Consider the following 12,735-nt stretch of genomic DNA (forward strand, 5'->3'; position numbering starts at 1 on the left):
TCACTTCTAATGAATATTCAGGATTGCCTTCCTTTCAGTTCAGTTCAGTCCAGTCGCTCAGTTGTGTCCGACTCTTTGCGACCCCATGAATCGCAGCACGCCAGGCCTCCCTGTCCATCACAAACTCCTGAGGTTCACTCAAACTCATGTCCATCAAGGCAGTGATGCCATCTAGACATCTCATCTTCTGTCATCCCCTTCTCCTGCCCCCAATCCCTCCCAGCATCAGAGTCTTTTCCAATGAGTCAACTCTTCGCATGAGGTGGCCAAAGTATTGGAGTTTCAGCTTCAGCATCAGTCCTTCCGATGAACACCCAGGACTAATCTCCTTTAGGGTGGGCTGGTTGGATCTCCTTGCAGGCCAAGGGACTCTCAAGAGTCTTCTCCAACACCACAGTTCAAAATCATCAATTCTTCAGAGCTCAGCTTTCTGCACAGTCCCAACTCTCACATCCATACATGACCATTGGAAAAACCATAGCCTTGACTAGATGGACCTTTGTTGACAAAGTAATGTCTCTGCTTTTGAATATGCTATCTAGGTTGGTCATAACTTTTCTTCCAAGGAGTAAGTGTCTTTTAATTTCATGGCTGCAGTCACCATCTGCAGTGATTTTGGAGCCCCCCAAAATAAAGTCTGACACTGTTTCTACTGTTTCCCCATCTATTTCCCATGAAGCGATGGGACCAGATGCCATGATCTTAGTTTTCTGAATGTTGAGTTTTAAGCCTACTTTTTCACTCTCTTTCACTTTCATCAAGAGGCTTTTTAGTTCCTCTTCACTTTCTGCTGTAAGGGTGGTGTCATCTGCATATCTGAGGTTATTGATATTTCTCCCGGCAATCTTGATTCCAGCTTGTGCTTCTTCCAGCTCAGAGTTTCTCCTGATGTACTCTGCATATAAGTTAAGTAAGCAGGGTGACAATATGCAGCCTTGATGTACTCCTTTTCCTATTTGGAACCAGTCTGTTGTTCCATGTCCAGTTATAACTGTTGCTTCCTGACCTGTATATAGGTTCCTCAAGGGGCAGGTCAGGTGGTCTGGTATTCCCATCTCTCTCAGAATTTTCCACAGTTTCTTGTGATCCACACAGTCAAAGGCCTTGGCATAGTCAATAAAGCAGAAACAGATGTTTTCCTGGAACTCCCTTGCTTTTTCGACGATCCAGCGGATGTTGGCAGTTTGCTCTCTGGTTCAATTTGATCTTGCTTTTTCGACGATCCAGCGGATGTTGGCAGTTTGCTCTCTGGTTCAATTTGATCTCTGGTTAGAAATTGCCTTTTCTAAAACCAGCTTGAACATCTGGAAGTTCACGGTTCACGTATTGCTGAAGCCTGGCTTGGAGAATTTTGAGCATTACTTTACTAGTGTTTGAAATGAGTGCAATTGGGCAGTAATTTGAGCATTCTTTGGCATTGCCTTTCTTTGGGATTGGAATGATAACTGACCTTTTCCAGTCCTGTGGCCACTGCTGAGTTTCCCAAATTTGTTGGCATATTGAGTGCAGCACCTTCATAGCACCATCTTTCAGGATTTGAAACAGCTCAACTGGAATTCCATCACCTCCACTAGCTTTGTCCGTAGTGATGCTTCCTAAGGCCCACTTGACTTCACATTCCAGCATGTCTGGCTCTAGGTGTGTAATCACACCATCATGATTATCTAAGTTGTGAAGCTCTTTTTTGTACAGTTCTTCTGTGCCTTTAGGAATGACTAATTTGTTCTCCTTGCAGTCCAAGGGATTCTCAAGAGTCTTCTCCAGCACCACAGTTTGAAAGCATCACTTCTTCAGATCTCAGTGTTCTTTTGGTCCAGCTCTCACATCTGTACATGACTACTGGGAAACCGTAGCTTTGACTATATGGTCCTTTGTCAGTAAAATGGTATCTTTGCTTTTTAACATGCTGCCTAGGTTTGTATGGCTTTTCTACCAAGGAACAAACGTCTTTTAATTTCATGGCTGCCATCAGCTGTCACAATGATTTAGAAGCCCAGGAAAATAAAAGTCTGTCACTCTTATTTTTTCCCCATTTGTTTGCCATGAAGTGATGGGACTGGATGTCATAATTTTTGCTTTTTGAATGTTGGGTCTTAAGCCAGCTTTTTCACTCTCCTTTTTCACCATCATCAAGAGGTTCTTTAGTTCCTCTTCACTATGTGCCATTAGGGTGGTATCATCTGCATCCAGGGGATCTTCCCAACCCAGGGATCGAACCCAGGTCTCCTGCATTGCAGGCGGATTCTTTACGAGCTGAGCCACAAGGGAAGGATCATCTGCATATCTGAATTTATTGATATTTCTCCCAGCAATGTTGATTCCAGCTTGTGATTCTTCCAGCCCAGCATTTCACATGATGTATTATGCATATAAGTTAAATAAGCAGGTTGACAGTATACAGCTTTGACATACTCCTTTCTCAATTTTGAATCAGCTCATTTTCCCATGTTTGGTTCTAACTCTTGCTTCTTGACTTACGTACATATTTCTCAGGAGGCAGGTAAGGTGATCTGGTATTCCCATCCCTTGAATAATTTTCTACGGTTTGTTGTGATCCACACAGTCAAAGGGTTTAGCATAGTCAATGAAGCAGATGTTTTTCTGGGATTGCTTTGCTTTTTCTGTGATTCAAGGGATGTTGGCAGTTTGATCTCTAGTACCTCTGCCTTTCCTAAATCCATCTTGAACATCTGGAAGTTCTTGGTTCATGTACTGTTGAAGCCTAGTTTGTAGGATTTTGAGCGTTACCTTGCTAGCATGTGAAATGAGTGCAGTTGTGTTGCTGAGCTTTCCAAATTTGCTGGCATGTTGAGTGCAGCACTTTCACAGCATCATCTTTTAGGATTTGAAATAGCTCAGCTGTAATTCCATCACCTCCACTAGCTTTGTTCCTAGTAATGCTTCCTAAGGCCCACTTGACTTTGCACTCCAGGGTGTCTGACTAGCTGAGTGATCACACCATCATGCTTATCTGGGTCTTTAAGAGCTTTTTTGTGCCCATCTTTGCATGCAGTGTTTCCTTGGTATCTCTAATTTTCTTGAAGAGATCTCTTCCCATTCTGTTCTTTTCCTCTATTTCTTTGCATTGTTCATTTAAGGCTTTTTTTATCTCTCAGTTTGGAACTCAGCATTCAGATAGGTATATGTTTCCTTTTCTCTCTTGCCTTTTGCTTCTCTTCTGTTCTCGGCTGTTTGTAAGGCCTCCTAAGAGTATGATTTTGCCCTTTTGCATCTCTCTTTCTTTGGTATGGTTTTGATAACTGCCTCCTGTGCAGTATTACAAACCTCTGTCTATAGTTCTTCAGGGACTCTTGTCTATCAGTTCTTATCCCTTGAATCTATTTGTCAATTCTACTGTATAATCATACGGGATTTAATTTAAGTCATACCTGAATGGCCTAATGGTTTTGCCTACTTTCTTCAATTTAAGTCTGAATTTTGCAATAAGGAGTTCTTGATCTGAGCCACAGTCAGCTCCCAGTCTTGTTTTTGCTAACTGTATAGTTTCTCCTTCTTCGGCTGCGAAGAATAAAATCAACCCAATTTTGATATTGACCATCTGGTGGTTCCCTGGTGGCTCAGACTGTAAAGCGTCTGCCTACAATGCAGGAGACCCGGGTTTGATCCCTGGGTTGGGAAGATCCCCTGGAGAAGGAAATGGCAACCCACTCCAGTATTCTTGCCTGGAAAATCCCACGGATGGAGCCTGGTAGGCTACAGTCCATGGGGTCGCAGAGAGTCGGACACGACTGAGCAACCTCACTTCACTTCAGGGTGGTTGTCCATGTGTAGAGTCATCTCTTATGTTGTTGGAAGAGGGTGTTTGCTGGGACCAGTGCATTCTTTTGTCAAACTCTGTTAACCTTTGCCCTGCTTCATGTTGTACTTGAAGGCCAAACTTGCCTGTTACTCCAGGTTTCTCTTCAATTCCTCCTTTTGCATTCCAGTCCCTTAATGTGAAAAGGGCATCTTTTTTTGTGACATCTTTGTTTGGTGTCAGTTATAGAAGTTCTTGTAGGTCTTCATAGAACCATTCAACTTCAGCTACTTTAGCACTAGTGTTTAGGGCATAGACTTGGGTTACTGTGATATTGAATGGTTTGCCTTGGAAATGAACAGAGATCATTCTGTCAATTTTGAGATTGCATCCAAGTACTGCACTTCGGATTCTTTTATTGACTGTGAGGGCTACTCCCGTTTCTTCTAAAAGATTTTGCCCAAAGTAGTAGGTATAATGGTCCTCTGAATTAAATTCCCCCATTCTGGTCCATTTTAGTTCGCTGATTCCTAAAGTGTCAATGTTCGGTCTTGCCATCTCCTGTTTGACCTCTCCCAGTTTGCCTTGATTCATGGACCAGCTTCCTACTCAGTATTGTTCTTTACAGCATCAGACTTTGCTTCCATCACCAGTCACATCCACAACTGGGTGTTGTTTCTACTTTGGCTCAGTGTCTTCATTCTTTCTGTAGTTATTTCTCCATTCTTCTCTGGTAACATATTGGGCACCTGCTGACCTGGGGAGTTATCTTTCAGTGTCCTATCTTTTTGCCTTTTCATATTGTTTCTTGGGTTCTCAAGGCAAGAACTTTGAAGCAGTTTGCCATTGCCTTTTCCAGTGGACCATGTTTTGTGGGAATGCTCCAGCATAACTTGTCTGTCTTGGGTGCCCTACACAGCATGGCTCATAGTTTCTTTAGGCCACACAAAGTTGTGATCCATGTGATCAATTTGGTTAGTTTTCTGTGATTGTGGTTTTCATTCTGTCTGCCCTCTGATGGATGAGGATAAGAGTCTTGTGTAAGCTTCCTGATGGGAGGAACTGGCCATGGGGAAAACTGGGTCTTGCTCTGGTGGGTAGGGCTGTGTTCAGTGAATTTTAAATCCAACTTTCTGCTGATGGGTGGGGTTGTGTTCCGTCTCGAGGCAAACTATGATGGGGCAGTGGTGGCCTTCTCCCAAAGGACTTCAGCCAGCACACTGTGCCTCCCATGACTGCTGCTGTCAGTGTCCCTGATCCCACGGCAGGCCACTGTTGACCTGTGCCTCCACCAGAGACAGTTGTTCTCCAGTTTGTGGATCGGCCTTCCCTGTGGCTCAGATGGTAGTGTCTGTCTACAATGCTGGACATCCGAGTTCGATCCCTGGGTATGGAAGAGCCCCTGGAGAAGGAAATGGCAATCCACTCCAGTATTCTTGCCTGGAAAATCCCATGGATGGAGGAGCCTGGCGGGCTACCGTCCACAGGGTTGCAAAGAGTTCGACATGACTGAACGACACTTTTCACTTTTGTGATTGTCCACCTGGCAGTTCTATGGTGGGGCTGATGGCGGCCTCCTCCAGAAGGACTTACCCCACACGTGTCACCTCCCAGGACTACTGCTGCCAGAACCCCTGTCCCTGTGGCACACCACTGTTGACTCATGCCTGTGCAGGAGACCCTCACACTCACAAGTAGGTCTTCCTCAGTCTCGTGGGGGTCACTGCTCCTTTCCCTGGGTCTGGTGCACACAAGGTTTTGTTTGTGCCCTCCAAGAGTCTCTGGCGGCTATGCGGTTTGATTTTAATTGCAGTTGCATCCCTCTTACCGTCTTGTTGCTTCTCCTTTGCCCTTGGATGTGGGGTGTCTTTTTTTGGTGGGTTCCAGCATTATCCTGTTGATGATTGTTCAGCAGGTAATTGCAGTTCTGGTGTTCTTGCAGGAGAAGATGGGTGCACATCATGTCACTGGTTGATCTATAGCCTTTACTGTGTATTTGTTTTTGTGGATTTTTTTGTTTTGGTTTTGGGGTTTCTTTCCCTTTTTTTCTTTTTTTGACTGCACCATATAGCTTGTGGAATCTTAGTTCCCCAGCCAGGGATTGAATCCGGGCCCTCAGTGGTGAAAGTGCCAAGTCGTAATCACTAGACTGCCAGGGACTCCCCTATATTTATATAGTAGGATTTTACGATTCTTATAGATTTTAATTTTTCTTGTTGTAACCTTTCCTTTTCCTTAGAAACTATCTTTTAACATATCTTTTGGGGTCGTTTTTAAGAGTTAATGATGAACTCTTTTAGGCTTTGCTTGTCTGAGAAGTTCTTTATCTCTCCTTCAATTTTAAATGATAATCTTGCTGAGTAATATATCTAGGTTGTAGGTTTTTTCCTTTCAGCACTTTAATATATCATACCAATCCCTGATTGGTTGCAGAGTTTGTACAGAATAATCCAGTGAGCCTTATGAGGGTTCACTTGCTGCCTTTAGAATTCTCCCTTTAGAATTCTCCCTTTATCTTTAACTTTTCCCATTTTAATTATGATATGTCTTGATGTACCTCTGTTTGGGTTCATTTTGTTTAGAACCCTCTATGCTTCCTGTCCTTGGATATCTCTTCTTCAGGTTTGGGAAAATTTCAGCCATAACTTCTTTAAATATATTTTCGACCCCTTTCTCTCTGCTCCTTCTTGGACCCTATAAGCAAATGTTAATATGTTTGATGTTGTCCTAGAGGTCCCTTAAACTCTTCTCATTTTTTAAAATGTTTTTCTTTTTGTTGTTCTGATTGGGTGATTTCTATTATTTTGTCTTCCATACCACTTAAAAAGTGTTCTTCTGTATCACCAAGTCTACAGTTATTTCTTTCTACTGTATTTTTCATTTCAGTTATGGTATTCAGTTCTGACTTTTTTTTTTTAGTTCCTTGTTAAAGTTCTCACTATGTTCATCTGTTCTTTTCCCAAGTCTGATTAGCATTCTAATTAGTAATACTTTGAATTCTTTATTTAGTAAATTATTTACCTGTGTCATTAGTTGTTTTTTTCCATGGGTTTTGTCTTGTTCTTTCATTTGAAGCAAATTCTTCTGTCTTGTTATTTTGCTCACTTTTCTCTGTCTCTGTGAAACTTGGTGAAACAGTTACCTATTGCAGTCTTCTAGGGTTGTCTGTGTTGGGGCACCCCTAGTTAGTACTGGGTGCCTTTGGTAGGAGAGCTGGGTTTTATATGAACACGATTACATCTTCCTCCATGGAGTGCTGGCAACTTTCAGCTTCTTTGGGTCTAGGGATAGAGACAGATGGGCTGGAACCGAGTCAAGTGTGAGCTGGGGCTTCTCCTCTGCCCAGTGACCAATACCACCCGATTGTGGATGAGATCAGGTTCCATGCTGCTGGAATACAAGGCCTGAGGATCAGGTCTGAACTGGCTCTGTTTTCTCTAAGTATGTGCACTCCCCCGCCCAGCATTGGCACACTTGCCCTTGAGGGGGGCTGAAGCAAGAGGGGCACGTGTGGGCACTTGTCATGGATCGGGGTGCATGCCCTGGTGGTTCTGGCACCATTTTAGAATACCAGACTGCTGTTGATCCACTCTCTCCAGGAGCACTCACAGTGGTTGCCTTTCCCTGTTCAGATGCTGCATCGGGCCTGAGCCAGCTCCACCCTCTACAACTACATTCTCCACAGCCAGGGCAGCCCTTGCCCTAATGGGGAGCTCTTCTGCAGAGCAGGAAGGGCCAGGGCAGATGCACTGTGTGGACTGGGCATGCACCATGGATGCCCTATTACCACTCAGAGTTCCGGACTGTTCCCAGTCCACCTCCTTTGCAAGCGCCAGCAATGATCGCCCCTGACCTGTTTGGATGCTGCCCCAGATCCAAGCCACCCCAGTCCCCTGCAACTGTGCACTTCCTTTGGCTAAGGCAGCCCTTGTTATAGTGTGGAGCTGTGCCACAGGATGAGCCCAAGCCAGAGTGGCCGCTCAGCTCGTCCAAGGTGTGTGCTGGGGTGGTAGTGGGAAACAGGCCAGAGACCTGCTTCCTCTGTCCTATTTCAGGAGTAAGCAAGCATATGCTCACTCTGTGAGTGGAGTCTAGGTTCCTTAGAGCCCTGTCAGTCCCACTGGTTTTCAAACCACCTGAAGGGACTCACCTTCCCGGTGTTGCACCCCAGGGATAGGGAGCCCAGTAACTGGTTCCAGCTGATTATTCCCTGGGAAGGGCCTCTGGGCCTGTGTGCGCTTTCCTCTTCTGCGCCCTCTCGCAGAAGGGGCGGGCAGTTGCACAGACTTGCTTCCCTTCCCGTGCTCTTCAATGTCACGTGCATCTTTCTTACACCTTTGGTTATGGAAGAGTCTGAATGCCAGTCTCCAGTTTGTTTTCAGTGAGAACTGCTCCACATGTAGATATATTTTTGATGTGTTAGTAGAGGGAAGTGAGCTCTGTATCCTACTCTACCATCTTGACCCCACCCCTCAAGTTTTTGGTTAAATAAATTCACAATTAAAAAAAAAAAACTTCTGTTTAATTATCCTAGTTTTGCATATTTCAGAAGATGAGATAAATTAAACCAGGCAATTAGATATTATTTTAGATAAGAATTTTTAAATTTGAAGTATAGTTGATTTATATTGCATTAGTTTCTGGCATTGGAGAAGGAAACGGTAACCCACTGCAGTGTTCTTTCCTGGAGAATCCCAGGGACGGCGGAGCCTGGTGGGCTGCCGTCTATGGGGTCGCAGAGTCAGACACAACTGAAGTGACTTAGCAGCAGCTGCAGCAGTTTCTAGTGTATAGCAAAGTAATTCAGTTATACACATATATATTTTCATATCTTTTCTATTATAAGTTATAAATAAGATACTGAATATATAGTTCCTTGTGTTGTACAGTCAGACCTTGTTGTTTACCTATATTATATATAGTAGTTTGTATCTACTCATCCCAAACTCCTAATTTTCTCTCTGTCTTGCTATTTTCCTTTTGATTTGTTTTCTGTGTCCCTGAGTCTATTTCTGTTCTGTTAATAAGTTCATTTGTGTCATATTTTAAATTCCACATATGAGCAATATCACACATTGTCCTTCTCTGACTTATTTCACTTAGTATGATAATCTCTGGGTCTGTCCATGTTGTTGCAAGTGGCATTATTTTATTTTTTCTGGCTCAGTCCATTGTGTGTGTGTTTGTGTGTGTATGGGTACTACATCTTCTTTTTATTTTTTTTTAAATTGTTTGGTGTATAATTGCTTTATAATGTTTTGTTAATTTCTGCTGTATGACAGAGTGAGTCAGCTATATGTATACATATCCCCTCCATCTTGGACTTCCCTTATCACCCCACTTTCTATCTGTTCATGTGTCAGTGGACATTTAGGTAGCTTCCATGTCTTGACTTTTGTAAATAGTGCTGCTTTGAACATTGGGGTACATGTATCTTTTTGAAATGGAGTTTTCTCTGGATATATGCCCAGAAGCAGAGTAGCTAGATCATATGGTAGCTTTTGTTAAGAAACCTCCATACTGGTTTCCATAGTGGCTGTACCAATTCACATTCCCACCAACAGTGTAAGAGGATTCTCTTTTCTGTACACCCTCGCCAGAGTTTATTATTTATAGACTTTTTAATGATGGCCATTCTAACCAGTGAGAGATGATACCTCATTGTAATTATGATATACATTTCTCTGATAATTAATGGTGTTGTACATCAGATAAGAATTTGTAATTGAATAATTAAGGTTATACATATGCTGTGTAGCCTTATATCACCTGTATGTTTTAAAGTGCAGAATAAGCATCGTTCCCAGGTAGTTAGAATATCAGAAGATTTCTCAAGATACTACATTCTATCAGTAGTAAGCCCATGTTTTTCTGTAGTGGTAGAAATAAGATTATTCCTGATTAGATCACACGTGCTAAGTTGCTTCAGTCATATCTGACTCTTTGAAACCCTGTGGATTGTAGCCCGCCGGGCTTCTCTGTCCATGGAATTCTCCAGGCAAGAATATTGGAGTGGGTAAGCCATGCTCTCCTGGGGATCTTCCTGACCCAGGGGTCAAACCCACAGCTCTTAAGTCTGCTGCATTGTCAGACAGGTTCTTCACCACTAGCGCCACGTGAGAATCCCACATAAGAGATCATACTTAATGGGTCAGACCTGTTAGAAGTGAAGAGCTGAGCAAGAGGTCAGAGTAGCTCGCGCAGCGCGCAGCTGAGCCTTCTCTGGGTTCCCACAGTTTGAAGAGAAATGGCCTTCAGTAATAAAAAGGAGTTAATTACTGAGTGTATGTGGATTTGAAGATCTGTGAGGTTCACTCTACATCTAAATATGCTTTCTTCTTATCTGCCAACAGGTACAACTGTAACTGCTTTACGATTATTTAAGAATCTACCTGTAAGAAAGCAATTTTACTCAACTGCTAAAAAATGTAAAGATGAAATAAAAAAGATCCAAGATCTCCTTATAAGCTATGGTATACTTAAACCTGATGTAAGGATTGTTTTTATACATAACAAGGTAAGCATTATTGTACTTTCTACGGAATTTTTTGATATATGACATAGTAATGGGATAGTGCATTTTATCTAAATCAGATGTGTAAGAGTCTTTCAAAAATTGTCCACATTTGTTTAGTTTTTTTCTTTATTGTACAAAGAGCATCTTTGTTACCTCACATCTATGTGAAATCTGATTGAACCTTTTATTTCTTAATTTCTAAGATAAGTTATTCCACCAAGAGACTTTTTCATCCAAGAAATGTTTGAGTGCTTCCTAAATATGAAGATGACTGAGACTTGTTCTTTTCCTTTAAGAAGTTCACTGTTTAAAAACACACAAAAAAAATTCACTGTTTAGTGATTTTTTTCTACCTTTTATTTTAAATGGTTTCTTCTTTGGAAGAGTTTTTTGTTTGCTTTTTAAAGGAAACTCTACCCATTTCTTTCCATTTTTCAAACAGGGCTGATGAGGAATTTCTCGTGTTGCTTGATAAATCTTAGGGGAAAGGAAGGTTTACATATCTTCTGAATGTTCTGTTTCATAAAATTCTACATGTGTACCTCAAAATATTTACTGTAAGGAGAGTAGAAGTTTGTAAACCTGGTGGGGAGTAGAGCGATAACATTTATTGAGGGTGTGCACAGGGCCAGTACCTGTGCTAGATGCCTGAAACTCCTGTACTCCACAGCAGTGGCCGAGTGGAGAGACATTTTATCAACTTGCAGTGGCCCTCTACACTGAACTTAAGAGAGGTTTGCTCAGTATTGCACAGCTGGTAAATTGTTGAGATGGGTTTTGAAGCTTTACATGTTTACTAAGTGTAGATTCTTCACACTCCACTGTTTTGTCTTCCTATTTTAACACTATATTACATTGTGTAGTTCTTTTCTGCGTTTCAGAGCACTTACAATAACCTTATAGATTAGACAGCCTTACCTCTATTTGTATAGGGAACTTGAAGCTCAGAATGCTCTAAGGAATTGTTTTTATTTTGCTAATAAATTCCCTTCTTAAGCATCAGCTAGCGGTCTTCCTGTTGTACCTGTTCATTCATGGCTGTGGCAGGCCTTTGTTGTTGCACGGGCTTTGCTGCAGTTGCAGCGAGCAGGGGCTGCTCCCCAGTTACGGTGTGTGGGCTTCTCACTTCAGTGGCTTGCTTTGTGGCAGAGCATGGGCTCCAGGGCATGTGGGCTTCAGTAGTTGTGGCATATGAGCTCAGTAGTGTTGGCTCCCGAGCTCTAGAGCACAGGCTCAATAGTTTTGGCACATGGGCTTAGTTGATCTGTGGCATGTGGAATCTTCCTGGATCAGGTATCGAACCTGTGTCTGCTGCATTGGCAGGCAGATGAGGGAAGCCCCGTTTTCTCTTTTACAGTAAGTAATTCTGCTGAGATCCGAGCACTTTTTCATCCAGTTTTCTTTCTACTCCATGTCTTTTTGCTTGTTATTAAGAAGATTCCGTATGTTTTTTAATTTAATTATTTCTGGCTGCTCCGGGTCTTCATTGCTGCGTGCAGGCTTTCTCTAGTTGCAGTCCATGGGCTTCTCCTTGCAGTGACTTCTCTTGTTGTGGCATGTGGGGTCTAGAGTGCATATGCTTAGTGGTCATGGCGTGTGGGCTCAGTAGTTGTGCCGTATGTGCTTAGTTGCCTCACAGCATGTGGAATCTTCCCAGACCAGGGATCAAACCCATGTCCCCTGCCTTGGCAGGCAGCTTCTTAACCACTGGACCACCAGGGAAGCCCAGGAAGATTCTCGTATTAAACCAAGTTACAGTGGAATATTTATGATCAGAATTTTTAGTCATCTTAAAAAAATAAAAAAGAAAGAAAAACATTAAGAATAGTCAGCCACCTGTTACTGCTGGCATAGAGCTCAACCAAATGATACCTTGAAATCTCTTCCAGCTCTATCATACTAGAATTCCTCAGGATGTTGATGGATGGAGGCTCATCCTGCTAATATAAATAACCCTATGACCTCTTGATCCAAAGAACATTTTGTTATTAAAAGTTGAATGTACCCAAGTTAAGAAAATATCAAAGGCAAGAGAAACAATGATCAGGAGAGGAAAACAGATGGCGAAAGGGAAAACAGATGGCGAAAGGTAAAACATGAAGACAGGAGCTACATTTTTATAGCGGAATAGTGACTGCAACCAAAGAGAAAAGTTTTGAGGAAGAGAAAACAGAAGAATAAAATAAGATTATTATCTAATGTAATGGAGATGACTATTTGAAGTCAAATATATATCTTCTAAACTTAGGATAAGTTTATTATATTATTTTCCCAACCTGTGTAAGATCATCAGTGTAGGTATTTTCTTTTGAAAATGGAAAGTAGTATTTTTCAATACAATGTATTTTATTTTCAAGTATACCATATCTGAGCTTTTATTGAGCAAACACAGGTCTCTCAGTGGCCTTCAGTAATTTCAGATGCAGTGCAAATCTTGGAGAGTATTGCACCATTGAAGTAA

The 12,735-nt window shown here is 42.2% G+C and overlaps 1 protein-coding gene across 3 annotated transcripts in view; it reads left to right on the plus strand.

Moving 5' to 3' along the window:
* PMS1 (PMS1 homolog 1, mismatch repair system component) overlaps nt 1-12,735 on the plus strand; it is a 110,842-nt gene that overhangs the window by 45,596 nt on the left and 52,511 nt on the right. For all 3 annotated transcript variants that reach the window (XR_005718904.1, XM_040227803.1, XM_040227804.1), the window contains exon 5: nt 10,111-10,274. Coding sequence is in view for 2 of the 3 variants with exons in the window: in XM_040227803.1 (XP_040083737.1) it covers nt 10,111-10,274 (164 nt within the window). In the remaining variant the exon portion in view is untranslated. The remainder of the gene's footprint in view (nt 1-10,110; nt 10,275-12,735) is intronic.

Source organism: Oryx dammah, unplaced genomic scaffold (genome assembly GCF_014754425.2).
Source record: "Oryx dammah isolate SB20612 unplaced genomic scaffold, SCBI_Odam_1.1 HiC_scaffold_27, whole genome shotgun sequence".
In the NCBI taxonomy this organism is placed as follows: domain Eukaryota; kingdom Metazoa; phylum Chordata; class Mammalia; order Artiodactyla; family Bovidae; genus Oryx; species Oryx dammah.